A 17,556-nucleotide genomic window follows, 5' to 3' on the forward strand; every position below is an offset into this window, starting at 1 on the left:
TATGGAATTATTTCCATAAAACATCGCAAAATAAATTCAAGCACCTGTATCTATGCATGTTTATTTTCAAAAACTTCCCTGGGCCTTGAAAAACATATTTTTCAGATTAACAAACTTTTTTAGGGGCTCCCTAGTCAAACGCTTTCTTTATCAGATTTGAGCAACATGTCATGTGAGTCTGCAGAGTGGTGATTGGAGAAGACATTTGCTTTTATGATTGTGCCTGATGAGATTGTAAACATCAAAAAGAGTAGGGGACCCAGTACTGAGCCTTGGTGCACACCAAAGATTAACAGATGAAACTCAGACACTGGGGGTGTGTGTAGGGTGCTGATGGTCACCTCTTATCAGTGGAAAGGTGACAGTCATCTGGTTTAAGCCAAAGAGGGAACACCCTTATGCCACCCATCTGCATGCATAAAAACACTTTTTTAAGTGCTGATGCCTCAACAATATATTCACGATGTTCTACTTTAAACAGTTAATTCATTTTCATTTTACAAGTCATATTGCACTTGTCCAAAAACAAATATTATACTACATTAAAAGGCAACATATTTCATCCCTTAACTTTTAAGAAAAATAGATCTCGAGATCTCTGATCAGAATGGTGAAAAAACTACTTTGATATACTTATATACAATAAATGCATCATTATTCACTATACAAGTATTAGTGTTAAGGATTTTTTTTTTTTTATTGTCACTGAATGCTATATTCATATATAAACATAAAACACCAGCAATTCACTTTCTTTTATTTTTTTGTACAAAAGGTATCCATATAGTATCCAACAGATACTACAACAACAAATGGCTTAAGTCATTTTACAAACCTTCATGACATTTATCCTTTGACTGGACAGAGGAAGCAAGTGTAGGAATATTTACCCACTTCCCGATCAAAACACTAGAAAACAGGCCTGGCTCCAGACAAAGCTAAATAAACAAAATTGATACAACCGTCATATTGAGCAGTGCTTTGGAATACGGGCACCTATGACCTTTAAATGTACAACAGAAATCACAAAGACGAGCGCCGTGTTAGCAAAACACCTAAAAACTGCATTAGCCACGTAAAGAACAGACAGTCTGCTCACAATCCATAAAGCAAGGGGAAAAAATAAAAATAAAAAACATACAAAGGGGAAAGCAGCTCCATCTCAACTATGTTGAACCAGCTACAGAACCAATGATTAAAAATTGAAAAAGAAAAAAAATGTGAGGGTAAAAATGCTTTTTGGTTTCACAGTTAAAGTTTAATGCATTGCATGCATGATGCTAACAATGACATGAACATTAAAAAAAATGCCCAGAAAGATTCAGTTCAGCTTTCTGATGAACATTAACCATTAAAAAAAAAAATCAAAAGCTTAAATCTAACATACTATCTACAAAATGAAAGAAAACAAAAACAGGTTTAAAAGCACTTCTCCCTATCTCCGGTATCGGCCCCTCTCCTTTTCCCTCTCACGATCTCGAATCCGCTCTCGCTCGCGATCACGCTCTCTGCCACGGTCTCGTTCCCGGTCGCGCCGCGCGTCCCGGGGCCGGTCGCGCTCTCTCTGCCGGTCACGCTCGCGCGGGCGGCTCCTGCGTCCACTCACCACCGCCTGCGTTCGTCTCAGGAAATCGTCCACACGCATGTCGTAGTCATGCTGCCAAACAGAAGTTTGAAAGTACGAGTGAGCAAAAACGTAACATCAAAAACAACACCGGCTCAGTTCCAAAACCTAGTGAGCTGGTCTTAGCAAGTCGACCCAACACTCGGGGACTGGCGATTTGGTGTTGGGTTGCTAGTAGGAGTTCCCACTACTTTGGAACGCGGCTGGGCGATATCAATAATTTATATCTGGATATTATTAAAAATTGTGATATTTAATAATATGGGTGGCTAAACTCAGAAAGATATGAACTGTTTTTGGAAATATTACTCTATATATACAGTCTGTATAAGTGTGTGATTCAAACTTTGCCCATTGTCTAGTGTTAAAAAAGCCACTTTTTTAAACAAAAGTTGGAGAATCGCAATACATATTGATTTGGCAGCCGAGTATTGTGATAGCATCGATTTGGCATTATGCAATTTAAACGCCTCTGATTGGTCCTTGTATTCAGCACTCAACAGAAATGTCTGTGATTGGCTACAATGCTCAACGCTGTTAAACGCGTTGTTAATAAAAACCTTTGATGCTTTTCACAGAGTGTGAAGCGTTTGAAAGCAGCTGCTATAGTAAATATGTTATACATAATTGTGATAAACACAATATTCCCTACATTCCACATCGCCAGCAAAATAATATCACAATCATATCGCTGATATTCGATGTATCGCCCAGCCCTAGGTAGTTTTCGAGCCGCTTTAAGTGGCTAAACTTTACCAAACTGGAGGCGAAAGAGCGAACAACCCTCTTTTCCCTGAAGCGGGCATCATGGGGCATGGGATGGTGTCCGGAGTAAGGAGGGTGGGCCTGCGGTGGAGGAGGATGATGATGATGCTGGTAGTACGGGTGCTGGGGGGGGTGCTCCATACCAGGGTACGGGGCCTTCAGGAAAGAGAGAGAGAGAAAAAAAAGTGTCAGAATTTAAAGGAACACGCCGACTTTTTGGGACTTTATCGTATTCACCGTATCCCCCAGAGTTAGATAAGTCCCTTCTTATCTCCGTGCGTGCCGTAACTCTGTGTGACGCACACACCGCTAGCCTAGCTTAGCACAAAGACTGGAGGTAAATGGCTCCAGCTAGCATACTGCTCCCAATAAGTGACAAAATAACGCCAACATTGTCCTATTTACATGTTGCGATTTGTATGGTCACAGCGTGTACAAATAACAAGGTCACATGATGAGACACAGCCATCTTCTAACCGTATACACACTGGGAACTATATTCTCAGAAGGCGAAGCACTGCTACTACTGCGGAGTGATTAGCGCAACACTGAGCGAACTCTCGTCTCCTCACCACGGGTCGTCTCAGGCGCTGCGAGCAAATCACTCCGCAAAAGTAGTACAAGTACAAGCATCTCATGTGACCTTGTTATTTGTACACTCTGTGACTATACAAATCACAACATGTAAATAGGAAAATGTTGGCGTTATTTTGTCACTTATTGGGAGCAGTATGCTAGCTGGAGCCATTTACCTCCAGTCTTTGTGCTAAGCTAGGCTAGCAGTGGGTGCGTCAGACAGAGTTACGGCACGCACGGAGATGAGAAGGGGATGTATGGACTTATCTAACTCTGGGGGATACGGTGAATACGCTTAAGTCCCAAAAAGTCGGCATGTTCCTTTAAAAAATGGATGACCAGAACAACAGATTCAGAAAACCAGCCAATACAGTCAATCATACCATTCCCTGCCATGGCGGTGGAGGCCCGATGTTGTGGTGGAATTCTCTCATGTAGTCATTGTAGGACTAGAAAAATAAGAAAATAAGTGTAAATAATGTTTATATGTTCATACATGACTTGATTTTTCAGAATCATAAAGTTAATTAGCAACTACAATAAAACAAGCTGGGAATTCAAGTCAACATGGAACTAAAGTCAACCAAAGTTGAGCCTATTGGCTTTTTAATGAGCATTCCTGGTGTCACTGTGCATAGTGTGCATGTTATTACCCCTCCAGCTAAATAATAAAAACAATTTTGTCTTCATAATCTTACATGTATATAATACATCCACCTTTGAAACTAATTTACTTTTTCGCTAAGATTTGAATCCCTTATTTTTCAACTCCACAGCTTCATTCTGGTTATGTAATGCCGACTTCTTGCAATCCAAAGATATCCCAAAGGGCAAAATAAAGTCTCTAAGGTACGTTTACACGTCAACGATATGCTTAAAACGGAGAAGTATTTCCTTCTCATAGAAAGTTAAGTTTTTAGCTGACGGTTCCTTACACACATTATTTTCCTGTTTCATCAAAATTTAGCTCTACAGGAGATTTGATCAATAAACTGGTTGTGAATGGCATTTCATGTTGACTTAGAAAGTCAAGAAAACAAACTTACTCCGTTGAGAAACACATCTCTCCTAACACCAGTGAAGCGCCTGTGAAGAGATATTACGTGAAGTTATAAAACATATACCATATAGAAATGCAGGATAATGAGGGAAAGACGAGACCAACCTGTCCACAGGCTGATTGCGAGGGTCTTGCATAAAACCTAAACGGACAGCGAAAATGAGACAGATTTCACCAACGACAGAGAAACAGCACAAACTATAAAACCAAGTTGACAATTTGATTTAAAAACACAAAAGCTACAACAATCTTGGCAACAAAAAAAAAAAAAACACGTTCAGGGTGCGGTTCACCTACGGTACAACCCTTAAAACACAAGCCCCTCGATAAAGAGCCGTAACACGGGTAGAAGAGAAACTTCTCGTTCTTTCAGAAACCATGGAACAGAGGAAACATGAGCTCTACACATTGCAGATATTGACCTGGTCTCTGGGGGAATTCTGGGGTGTAATCAATCCTGGGCCGCTTCCGGTTGTGCATGTCATATTCTTCAGGACGACGCCTACGTAAATCAGGTACATTAATGTGAAAGATGGCACTGATGTCAGAAAACACAGACAGACATGAAGCATACAGTCAACAACACTTTTCTTTCAGTTAACAGTGCGTGTGTGTGTGTGTGTGTGTGTGTGTGTGTGTGTGTGTACAGGAATACATATTTTAGCAGATTTCTTTCTCACTGTCCAATTGTACAATCTCATTTTAGTTAATGATAAAAAACTCGGTGAGAAACTAAATTAAATTCTTAAACTGCATGACACGTAAAACATCTGTAAGCAAGTGCTGTATATTCACATAAACATAGCATAAAATACTTTTAGCATATTAACATATTATTGTCCTGCATAAAACAATAGTCTGGGTTCAATACAATCTACTCTCAGCATTTGTGGAAAAATGTTAATTAGGGCCTGATCACAATTTATTAATTAGTTGGCTAGGTCTAGATTTTTTTATTATATTTGTAGCAGCTGTGCTTTCATTAGGGTGCTTTGAGTGGCATAACCCTTTATTCTCATGTTTTCAGCATCCCTCCATGAGCGTTGTGTTGCATCAAGTTAAAAAACATCTTAAGACCCCTGGATTGTTGCATTCCTGACTGACTTTACAACCCAAAACACGTTTTACTTCTTACAAACAACCCAAAAAATGATGTCTGATTGGGGTCAGGTGAAAGTTAGAGCTCATTAAAAAAAAAAAAAAAAAAAATCATGGCTACAGTAAGATGTTTAGATCAACGACAATAAACATTAAAATGCAAATTCGAGAGTAAAGCCACAAGAGAGTGATGGAAAAGCTTAGTGAACCAGCATCATGTGCATGTAAAGCACATAACTTTTGCATGAAGCGTGCAATGACACCAATAAAGGTAATCAACACGATGCCACAAATGCTGTTGCTAGAGCTGAACCCAGAACAATCCTGTAACACTAAGGCCACATTGATGTGTGTTTTTCAATGCTCAATCCTCAGCAGAGCTCTACGTTGTGAGTATTTCACTGCCTTCAAATGTGAAAACTTTTTGCACACCCATGCAAGTGAAATCAGACACTCAAATCAACTCGTGAACACCATCAGAATAAACCTCCCAATGCATCTCACCCAATTGGAAAATTGTTTTATGGAGCATTTGGCTGCCTTTCGTGGTCTTCCATTCAAGTCAACAGAGAAACGACAAAACATTCGCAGAGGATGCGTTGTTCTTGCGTTCTGGATACGTGCGTGACCATACTTTGGGTCTGGTAGGATGAGTTTCACATTAAATTGGCCTGTCAAGTTCACCAAACTCCATCTTCCTGTTTTTGAATGCAAAAACATTCAGTGTGCAGTGTCATTTTAGTATTATTTAATCATTTGAATAAGCTTTTAATTTAAATTGTACTTACATTTTGAGTCATTTGTATTATTTTTCACCATTTAGGCTTTATTCTTATTTCAGCTTTGATTTTATCTCCAGTTAGTGCTTCAACTTTACACGGAAATAAGAAATGCTGACATGACAACTAACTGAAATAAGTATAATCTCTATATAGCTTAATTTCAATGAACAAAAAAACAAAGCGCATTTCTCTGTTGACTTGGAAGTAAAACAACAAAAAGCAGCCAATGACATCCGAATAGTAATGAATGTCAATAAAGTGTGATTAATATATTTGAGTGCTTAAATAAACATGCATTTAATAATTAAGTTATGATAAAATGTTACCAATATATTTTTGGATACCAGTTGTTGATCGGTCAAAGCTGCTACTATTTCGCACTGCCTATCACTTGACAGATATCAGATAGTTTGCTTATAAATGTATAAAACCATCTAAGTATACATGTATAGTAGTTAGCATTAATGTTATAGTCCTGGACTTTAACTGTATAACAGTAGAGCCCTGCTCAGAATTGTATAAAGACTTTGTCTAGCTTTCGCTGTGTGTCCTGAAGCCAAAAAAAAAAAAAAAACCCACATGCCTTCAACTGTGCCATGAGGGATTGTTAAACACTTTTGATGAGTCTTTCTAGAAAGACCGTTCCTAAACACTACTCGAACACATACTCAATAAATAGGTGCCCTTAGTGAAAATGTCATTCTAACAAATGGTGAGAAACCCAATGTCAAAAACAACAGTATCTACAGTGGAGAACAATAAAATCTGGTTGAGAGTGTGACATACCGCATTCTTGTAGTTTTGTGTGACTGCTAACGTTGGCAAATACTTTTAAAGAGTAAAAGTTCATATAAAAGTCCATCTTATGCTTTAACACATTTTTAAATGGAAGGGCCTGGTAAAGCAGAAGAAGGGGGGAGTGATAAGGAGCGGTGCAGTCCATTGCAAAGCAAACCAAAAAAGACCAAGAGAAGATCCAGACATCTGGAAATAACCCTTCTCTTGGGATACTCAGTCCATGGAGGGCTCAGAGAAACACAGAAGAAGGGAAGGGTGGAGGCATCATCATTTTACACCATCTTTAGTCCAAACCGCCTACCTACCACCAGCTGGAACATCCCATCGATTGAGAGGAAGGGGCTTTTTTGTAACAAAGAGGGTTGGGAAAGGGGAGGGACGTGTACACATGTAATGCATCCACAATTGGAGTCCATCAGTTGGGGCTTTGGCCAGACAACGTGTAAATTGACAAACTTCCTCATGACGTTTGTCTGGAGAAAGTAAGGATGCGTTTAAGTCCTTTTTTTGGGGGCCTTTCTTTGAGCACTGTGGTATTGGAACAGAGTTCATGTAAAGCAGTGCTCTATAGGGACAGTCCCTGGTGCGATTCGAGTCCATATGCACTGCAAACGGGACGACTACTCACTCCGGCAGCTTTTGCAGAAGAACATGCCCTCCCTCCCTGTCTCTCCCTCTCTGTTTTCATGCTTTCCTTCACCGTTTGACTTGATGCTACACCCCCGCACACTTCAACTAGCTATATTCTCAAGCACACACTGGAGCTTTTTCTGGACAGGAAAACCATCAAAGAAGTCCCAAAATACGCTCCTCTTGAAAGCCTTTTTTTAAAACAACGACTGCTTTCTGCCCCTCACATCGATGTGCCATCTTCTCTTTAATTATTAAGGCTCCTTTTAAAAGAGTCCCAAATTTGACTGGCTCTATCCCCCATGGACACTCCTGCAAGAAAAGGCTTTGGGAACAAATTTAAACACAGTCTCATCTACAGGAAGAAACAGACCTCAGTGCTACAACTAAAAAGTTAACTAGACCATTCTTAGGCTTAAGTTGTTAACAGTTAACAGGGATAATCAGGTCAATCGTTACACCATTTCTGCTCCCATTAACCATCAAAATTAACAATAGCACGCAGGATTTATGCTGTGACTTTCCCACAAAAGCCGCAGCCGGTCCGGTCTGCTCTGGTCAGCTTGGTTCGTTGCTCTTCTCTGACCCTCGCTCAAGTGACGATGAAGACGAAGGTGGAAAAATAACCAAAACACACTTGCTCCCTTCGCATCAGGTGACAGGGACACAAGTGCGCACTATCAGTCCAAAGAACTTTTCTAACCTTCCCACGTCCCGAGGGACGGGCTCTCTGTGGGGGAGTCGGCCCCGAGATCGAGGCTCTGAGTGCATCCTCCTCTTGTGGCGCATTTTGTGTATGACCTGATACAAGTCAATGCTCTCATCAGGTGGGAAGAGCATGCACAGCTGTGTCCCGCAGTCGGCTTCGATCTCCTGCAGTCGGCCGTTTGCAGAGGTCCAAGGGATCATGCGGGACAGTGAAAAGAAAGAACGTTAACGTTTGTTTTTATGAGCAAGCTAACCAATTTTTTGCATATTCCTTGGCCGTCTATGAGGCTAGAGTAGGGGTGTAACAATATATTGTGTGTCAAAAATTCAAATATCGTGCAAAAGTTAAACTAATATATTATATAGACTCATTACATGCAAAGTGAGATATTTCAAGCCTTTATTTGCTATAGCTGTGAGCCATAATCATCAAAATTATAACAAATAAACGCTTGAAATATCTCACTTTGTATGTAATGAGTCTATATAATATATTAGTTTCACCTTTTAAGTTGAATTTCTGAACTTTTGCACGATATTCAAATTTTTCGAGTTTCACCTGTATGTTACAATACAAAAATGCAACACTATGTATCGTGGATAGTGACAATATATAATATATGTGGTGTATTGTTCACCCAAAATAAAAATTACAGTGTGTGAAAAAATTCAAGGTTACAGAGTTTTAGTGTCAGTAATACATCAAATTACTATATAATGTTGAATATAATGTATAATAATGCAATAGGGGAATATTTGTAGGTTCTGATAATGCCAAATGTCTGATGTTACCAGTAAAAAGTGGCCTATATTATTTTAAATATATCTAATCAGTGAAAGAATGCAAGCTTTTTCATATTTTCAGCTTTTTAATTAAGAATATTGTTATTCTGGTGTCTCTATTGTCCTGTGCTTTGGGTTTCCAGCAGCAAGTCCAAACCTATTCATTTACACACACAATGTAACACCAAATTTAGCATTTTAATCAACAGTTTTTTGTTAACATTTTGCCATATGTCAATGGAAATCAAAATTAGTGCATGTTAGTGTTTGGTCTCGTCAATAAGGATGGCACATATAAAGTGTTAATTACACCTTTGATTTCCCTCGATGTTTGTTCAGAGTCTGTAGTGCTTGTAAAATTGAAAAAATCGTTTTAAAAAAAAAAGAGAGAGAAAAGACAGACGCTTCATATCTTTTAAATTTCCCCCCTCAGTTTTCATAATTACAGACCAATAGTTTCATGTCATTGCTTCCAGCAAAACTGTGTGTGTGAATGTAAAGCTGTCAGGGTTAGGTTATAGATGTGACATTTCCAGCCATATCTTTTTTTCCTGGAAACTTAACTTACTTTAATATTTTTCTGAAAAAAATGCTGCAAAAAATGGATCCCTTCTGGTATAACATCCTCTTCTTACAATCCAATCAATGGATACAAATATATAAAATCAAATAAAAGGAGTTCATAAAGAAATTCATGATAATACGGCTAACCTGTCCATCACGTCCGATCTTCACAGGCTTGTGCTCATTCCACGGGTTGGAGAGGTGAGCAGTTTTTGTGAAAGGTAATTCCCGCCTTTAAACAAAGAAAACAAACCTCAATAGCAGACTAACAACACACAAGCCAGACAGGATAGTGTTTTCTCATGGTTTAATACCTGCAAATCCAGTCAATTTTGAAGACTCCTCCAAGCATCTTGGCATTCATGCCTGCGGGCAGAACCCAGTGAATGGGAGAGCCTCCATGATGAGACTCAGACGAGAGTCGAGCAAAACCTGAAACACAAACACACATCCTTAAGTGAACCTGCATTAAGCCCCTTCATATGGGTTTCCATTCACTCGGGGAAAGGGAAAATGATGTGGATTTAATGATTATGGTTGTGCCTTGAGCATGTAACCAGAAATTATGGGCAACAGACTCAAATTCTGCCATTTTACGAGGCCATGACACACCAAGCCGACGGTTGACCCAGTTTTTGCAGTGTGTTTCCGAACTGTCGGCACTAGTTGGACATCGTCTGGGGTATTTTGAGCGATTGAGCATGTTGAATCAGCATCCGTTGGCGTCGGTGAGAGAGAGAGAGAGAGAGAGAGAGAGAGAGAGAGAGAGATCACTCTGATTTGCTGTTCAGCTCAGCGAACGAGTAAGTGCACAAGAATTAAAGCAAAAGTGATGAAAGCGAGCAAAGAAGTCAAGACAGCACCGACAGAAGGCAGTTCTAATTTTATTAGGGTATCGATTCAGATGTTTCGATTCGATTTTGATTCGCAAGCTCTCAATTTCTCGATTTGATTCTAAATTCGATTTCGGTCCAATGAATATAGATTTAATACAAATCCTATATTTATAAAAAAAGAACAAGTTTACAAGTGGTTAATTTAAAAAATGAAATTAAGAGCGACAAACCTGTATATTAAACTTTTTATTTTGGGTACACCAAACTAGATTTCAAATGCAATGAATAGACAGGATTTTGATGCAAGATGAACAATTGATGCTGAAAATTGGATAAGTCTGAACAGTCGCATGCCTTGATCAAACAGGATCAGGTTATTTTATAGTTATTTATATTTAAGAGAAAACTAATCTCACAGCATTCGCTGTAACATGGAGGCTGCAAGCCTATGAACATTGTAGGAAAACTAATACTGGCTTTTAGGGGTTAGATAAAAAAAAAATCGATTCATGGCCTTTGAGAATCTATTTTGAATCGAGGACATTTAAAAAAAAGATTAATCGGAAACTAGATTTTTTGGCCCAGCACCAAATTTTGTGTCATCTTTCCAGAGCATGCTAATGCACAAATATTTTCATAACTACATGAGGCTCGTCTGGAATAAAGAAAGTCATCAGCATGATTGATATTCAAAATTGTAAGCAAGCGCTGGTTTGTTTATGGTTTGTTTATCTGCAGTCCTAGTAGGGATGGGAACCGAGAACCGGTTCTTCTTCAGAACCAGTCCCCAGTGGATCGATTCCTTGGAACCGTTAGCATGCCTGCTTAACGATTCCGCTTATCGGTCCCGCTCGTTCAAATGTGACACGACGTTACACACGTGCTGCGTTGTTTTGGTTCAGAATGTAGCAAACACTATGAGAAAACATGGCATCGAGGCAGAAGCGCTCTGACCGCGTCCTAACTACATGCGACGCGACGGTGCGACACGTGATAAAAAGTATCATTTTCCATGTTAATCAAAGTTTAACCAGCCGCGACACGCAACGATTCTATTTGAAACGGATCCTATTTTACTGCGACGTCGCGCTGGAACAACAATCTCAAAGTGTGGCAATGATAATATCAGGTACTATTTATGTGCTTTATTTAACGTTAAAAGCGTGTATAATGTGACTGAATATCATTTAGTGCTCCCAGCTTTGTAGCTGTAAAAACAGCAATGGCTAAGTCACATCAGATCTTGAAATTAAACAAATGGAAACAAAAAGGTTCAAAATGTGAAGAAAACCTGTGTATTATTTGACAAAGTTTGTTTTAGTAACTCAATAGCCTAATCCAAATGAGCACTGTTAATATTCCAAAAGGCACAAGCTCTTCCTTAACTGTTTTCAGTCTGTGTTTTTTAGTTTTTATGGCACATAAATGGCAGTTTTATTTTTTGTCCGGACCAATGAATGTGAAAATTATCAATTTGATCAGATATTAAAGAGAGTTAATACAAACAAATTTTTACTTAATTCCTCACCCCAATAAGAATCGATAAGAGAATCGATAAGGAATCGTATCTATAAGCAATATCGATAATGGAATCGGAATCGTTAAATTCTTATCAATTCCCATCCCTAAGTCCTAGGCTACGTTCACACTGCGAGCTTTAGTGCTCAATTCAGATTTATTGCTCAGATCCAATCGTTCACATTGTTGTTTTAAATGTGGCCAATATCAGATTCCAGTGTCAACAGATCATGGTCCTGAACTTTTCCCGCACATCCAAGACACCTTTATTTATATAGCGCTTTTTACAATACAGATTGTTTCAAAGCAGATTTACAGTGATAACAGGGAAATAATTCAACGTTTGCTTTGGCTGTACAGCAGATCTAGAAGAAAACGGCATCTTAGTCCAGCTGACGTAAGTTCAGTGATGGTTAATTTTGGTTGTAAAAAAGTTATTCATTTAGTTAATTTATCTATACAGCCGCTCTGGAGAAAACTGTGATGTCATCGTCCAGCTCTCATATAATGGTGTCAATGCAGGCAGATCAATAATATTGTTGAATATTAACATGCACAAAAGAATGATAAATAGCTCGCTGTCATACGGAAGTAAACACAGAGAACCTTAAAGTAAAGCTGCGTCCACACTACAAGCGACAAAACGACACGTTACCATACATTTCAAAGGGGAGCGGGCGTTTTCGGGGCGTGTCTGGCGACGCGACAAAGTTGAGATGTGTTTAACTTTATGCAAATGAAGAGCGACTTTCGGGAGACACAACCAATAGGAGTGAAGTCAGTGGAGCGCGCGTGATCATCCGTCACTCTCTGATAGAGGCAAGTTGAACAAGAAGCTAATTTTAGCCGTCAGAAACTGTGCTATAAGTTGTGATATATCTCTGTGTGCATACAGTGGTGTTCACAGTACTGACTCAGAGCCGGATTGGTTTCGTGAACACATATAGACCGGTATTTGCCCGTTTGTAGCAATTAAAAAGCCGCGATGGCAAAAAGCACTCACAGTTTCTCGTTTATCTTTAATATTATGCATGTTATGTAACGTTACTGATTCCATTTATATTCCGAATTTTCCTTCAAAATGTTTGTTTGTAGTGGCAAGAAAACGGATTTGTTGTCTACAACATGGAGAAACATCCGTGAGTGTCACTCACAAACATTACTAGGCAACCAGTAGCAGGAACGCCCACTAGCGACCAAACCGCCAGCCACTGGCGACCTGCAGCGACAAAGTCACTTGTAGTGTGAACGCAGCTTAAGCGTTCACTGATAGTGTGATTGGCCGCGGGAGCCAGTGAATTTATGCACAGGCTATATGAAAAAAGACATGGATATGAAAAAATAGTTTTTAGCATTATGATATTGTCCCTCATGTTTGCTTGTATATAGAGCGGTCACTGTAATACTTATGAGCTCTGACACATCACTAACTTTCACCACTGTCCACAAAATTTGATAACATCGGCAGGTAAAATCTTTGAAGCGACTCCCATGAGCGTTGAATGACGTAAAATTCGCATGAATTTCGATATGACTGTCGCATTGCTAAACGTCTGACCTGTATCGGATTTAGCACCACATGTGGAAGAGGCCCGAATCAGAATTGAAAAGATCAGATTCCACGTGGTTTGTTTCATTCACACTGTCATGACAAAAATAGAGTCATGAAAAAAAAATTGTGCCACATTTACTTTAGTTCTTAACATATGGTGCGTTCAAGTCCCTCTGGGAAGTTCGTGCTTACGAGGAGGTTAGTTGTGTTTATGACGGCATGTGCGTTCAAGTCGGAGTAAGATGGCGGTGTACTTTCTCTTAATTACACAAAAATAGTAGCCTAGAAATCTAGACGCACCCTAGCGGCAGCAAAATGTATTTTGCAGCCAGGGCAGTCTAGCAACTCTCCATAGACCTTCTAGCTGCAAAAACCTAAATTGGGTCCGGCCAATCACGTCGTGTATAGAGTAGGCGGGGGCGGGCTTAACATATGACGACAGTTGCGACGGCTGCCACTTGAAAACAAAGAATGGCGGCTGCGGATGGAGAACAGCGGTCTTTCGAATCAGCTTTGGCTGCGACTCTGGAGGACTTGGAGTTAAGTTTTTCTTTAAGAAAAGAGCAAAGAACGGCAATTAAGTCATTCTTAAAACAGGAAGAAGTGTTCAGAGTTTTGCCGGACCGGATCTTTGCCGCTCTGACTACGTCACCTTCTTAGTTGCTCTGATTGGTTGTAGCGCTATCCTATTGCGTGCAGAGGGATTTTGAGAGACAACCGTTTATCCCGCCCCTCAGATTAAGGAGAGTTGCCAGACTAAACATCTTGATGTAAGTCTGGCTTGCCAGGCTACAAAAATAGAGCAAGTTTATTCAACTCTAGTTCTAGAAAATGAAGAACAAAGAAATGTGCATCAGGTGTGCTTTGGTTTTTTATGTTTTTAATTAGCTAGTTTATGAAGCCACTGCAAACTTTATCATTACATTGTTATATTATAATGCCATCATATTCTGTGCAACTTACTTCGCTGTAAATAGAAAAGTCTAGCAATATCACTGCTAAATACCTTTAACCCCTTTTTTAAAATAGACATGAAAATGCACATTCCGAACTTAAATGGTTGTAATTCAAGAATGCTTTGGAATATAGATGTACGATTGGTCTCGTTTTAAAGACGACATTTTGCAGATTTTTGTAGAAGTGAAATAATTTAAGAAAGTTAAACAGAAAAAAAGTTATAGAAGTTTATGGTATTCCGCCATGTTTCTCAGTGACACGCCCCCAACTCGTAAAGATCAGGGCTTAAAGAAAATCCTGAGCTCCCCACTCGTGTTTACGACATTGTGGAGGCGTTCATCACGTAATTACGATCTTTACGAGATGACTTGAAAGCACTAGTTTGGTTTCCCTTTTAAAATGACGAATATAGACTGCTAATACCTGCTGACACAGACAGTTATTTCCTCATACGCATGCGGAGAACACACATGCTAGTTTGACATTCGCCTGTAGTGTTTTTGGCGTGTTCAAACACAACTTTTTGGCCGAGACGCAGTCGACACGAGGCAACAACAGTCAGCTTTTGTCGGCTAGGTGTGTCACTGCTTTTATGTGTCAAGCATCAATGCTGTTTTTCTCAATCAAAACGTTTATGGCAGTCCACAGAACTGTGCAGTCATTGTTTTTTTTTTATTGCTAAAACATACAAGTGTTATTGGCACTCTGAGGTTACAAGTCACTCTTAAATCATAGCAAATAATGTGCTCTAATTTTCTGAATTGTTGCTTATGGGTTTATTGTCCATGTATGTTTGGTATTCCTTACGGCAGTTTTTCTTTTTAAGACGTACCTTGAAACTTTCCACTCTCCCTAACTGAAAAGACTAGCACAACACTTCGAGCAGCGCGAAAAGCAGCGTTGAGTTTTTTCTCGTTGACAGGCAGAGTGGACCAGACACCCTGTGAAGAGAGAAAGCACACCATGTTAACTGGGTTAAGCTTCCATTAAACTCTTAAATCATTATCAAACTGTAAACAGGGCTGTGAGTGGCAAACCTTTGCTTTAGCCAGGGAAACATTCTCATGGTTGTTGCTCTTAATAAGAAAAAACCTGGCCTCTCTCAGGATATACTTCAGCTTGCTGGTTTGATCTTTAGAAAAAAAATACAAAAGGGGAGAAAAGCATATTATGAAATTGGTCACAAAATGGAGTAACACTAGTCAGCACTAGAGGATGGATACCCGACGGGACCGGACAGATATTTAGAAATGATGCTCGGGTTCGGGTCATTGAACATTTTAAATTTAAATCTTATTATGTAGGTAGCCAATGTGCCTGATGCTTTCACTTGATGCAAACGTTCATTTTTGTGATTAAAATACATGTAAAATATTTCCATAACATCTGTCTTCCTGTGTGCGGAAATTTGTTTATGTAGCCGTGACAACGAAACCCGTACATGCGCGCCTGTGTTAATGTGCGCTTGTTGCTCCGTGCACTGATGCGCTCATCCTGTGACATTTCCGAATGCCTTCATACAGTTGCTGAATAAAAGTGGGCTTTCCACACAAACAAACGTACATGTGTCATTAGTATGAGAAAAGAAATGGGATTTTAACTGTCGGGCTCGGACATAAATATCTTTATGCCTGTCGGGCTCGGGTCGAGTTCGGTTATTGCTCTGTCGGACGCGAATTTTGGCGAATTTTAATAGTCGTTAGTCAACTCTACACAGAGAACATGTGTCAAGAGGCATCACGTTTCAGTAGTAAAGCAACCAAAAACAGATTTACAACTTAAAAGGTGAAACTAATATATTATATAGACTCATTACATGCAAAGTGAGATATTTCAAGCCTTTATTTGTTATAATTGTGATGATTATGGCTTACAGCTTATGAAAACCCCAAATTCAAAATTAGAATATTGTGAAAAGGTTTTCATACGCTGTAAACCATAATCATCACAATTATAACAAATAAAGGCTTGAAATATCTCACTTTGCATGTAATGAGTCTATATAATATATTAGTTTCACCTTTTAAGTTGAATTATTGAAATAAATGAACTTTTGCATCATATTCTAATTTGGGGTTTCACCTGTAATGTGACAAATAAAGACTAATAAATTTGCTAATAACTAATAAAAGACTCATAAAAATTGGAGCAAATTTTAGATCGGTCATGAGCATATAGTTTCGTGTTAACAAAATGCTACATTTGAAAGAATGGAGGCTGTTGATAATGTTCAACTAGAGGTACACGTCAACACGTCGTTCAGAAGTTTAGAGGCTCTACAAACTGATTACATTTGTCTCCACGTTTTCACACAAGTTTTGACATTACACGTACAAGACATAGCGGCACATATAAAAAATATGTTACTCCATATCTGCTAAACCAGGGAGTCTGCAGGGGGTCCTCCAAATGTTTGATCACAATTTTTTGTGTTAAATTAAAACATGGGTAAAAAATTACAATGTCACATGCTAAGCACCCTCAGTTGATACTGTACTAATATCATATTGGCAAACGCAAGATTCAAACTCTGTTGAAAAGTTTTTTATTCACTTAATTTTACCAGTCAGCGGTGTGAATAATTAATGTCTTCAACATGTGAGTTGGATGAAGACCAGAACACATTTTTATAAGTAATCAATTTAACAATCTAGGTACTTTTAAAGATTCACAAACTCAGGATTCATAAAATACAGGATTCACTGCTTAATTTTTATTTTTACTGTTAGAGATAGATTACAGATATGACAATACAATTACATATGCAAACATTATCTGAATGTGATGTTCTTACCCTTTCTCACAGCTCTGACAGAAGAGGACAGTTTTTCATGTTTCTTTTCAGACCCTAAAAGTAAGAGAGACAGCAGGCTTTAACATTCAGAGACAGACACCGCAGACGGTCCATGATTATGACTGGTCCTACACAGACCATGAAACAGGCCAATGCTGCACAACTGGATTTAAACATCATTAAGATTCATTCCCACAGGCTTTACATTGTGGTATATGATTAGAGAGACAAAATCTAGTTGTTAGAAATTCACACTATTTCAGATGTGTAAAAATATAATCAGAAGAATTCAGCTCTCTGTAATCTGACCTGATTGTCAATTTATACTTAAGAAGCCAATCAGCAATTAAGGCCCTGATACACTTCAAGCAAACGAACTGGTGTGACAATTTCTAACAAAGTCAGTCCCAAAAAAGAAAAGAAAAGAATAGAGTATGTTTGGAGCTTGTTTTTGGTTCACTCCGACTGGTAAACACCTTCGACTACCATTGGTCCATGCTAATGATCTGGG

At 39.0% G+C, this 17,556-nt stretch overlaps 1 protein-coding gene across 3 annotated transcripts in view; it reads right to left on the reverse strand.

Annotated features, from left to right (window-relative positions):
• Positions 1-736: 736 nt before the first annotated feature.
• ythdc1 (YTH N6-methyladenosine RNA binding protein C1) overlaps positions 737-17,556 on the reverse strand; it is a 28,996-nt gene continuing 12,176 nt past the window's right edge. For 2 of the 3 annotated variants that reach the window (XM_079607258.1, XM_079607257.1), the window contains exons 5-16: positions 17,046-17,099; positions 15,289-15,383; positions 15,084-15,192; positions 9,703-9,820; positions 9,536-9,620; positions 8,037-8,206; positions 4,448-4,527; positions 4,131-4,167; positions 4,012-4,051; positions 3,349-3,414; positions 2,381-2,545; positions 737-1,657 (exon numbers count right to left, since the gene is read on the reverse strand). In XM_079607258.1, coding sequence (XP_079463384.1) covers positions 1,436-1,657; positions 2,381-2,545; positions 3,349-3,414; positions 4,012-4,051; positions 4,131-4,167; positions 4,448-4,527; positions 8,037-8,206; positions 9,536-9,620; positions 9,703-9,820; positions 15,084-15,192; positions 15,289-15,383; positions 17,046-17,099 — 1,241 coding nt within the window. In that variant the 3' untranslated portion in view covers positions 737-1,435. The remainder of the gene's footprint in view (positions 1,658-2,380; positions 2,546-3,348; positions 3,415-4,011; positions 4,052-4,130; positions 4,168-4,447; positions 4,528-8,036; positions 8,207-9,535; positions 9,621-9,702; positions 9,821-15,083; positions 15,193-15,288; positions 15,384-17,045; positions 17,100-17,556) is intronic. The other variant, XM_079607259.1, reaches the window with a different exon arrangement.

This window comes from Phoxinus phoxinus (assembly GCF_949152265.1).
Source record: "Phoxinus phoxinus genome assembly, chromosome: 3".
In the NCBI taxonomy this organism is placed as follows: Eukaryota; Metazoa; Chordata; class Actinopteri; order Cypriniformes; family Leuciscidae; genus Phoxinus; species Phoxinus phoxinus.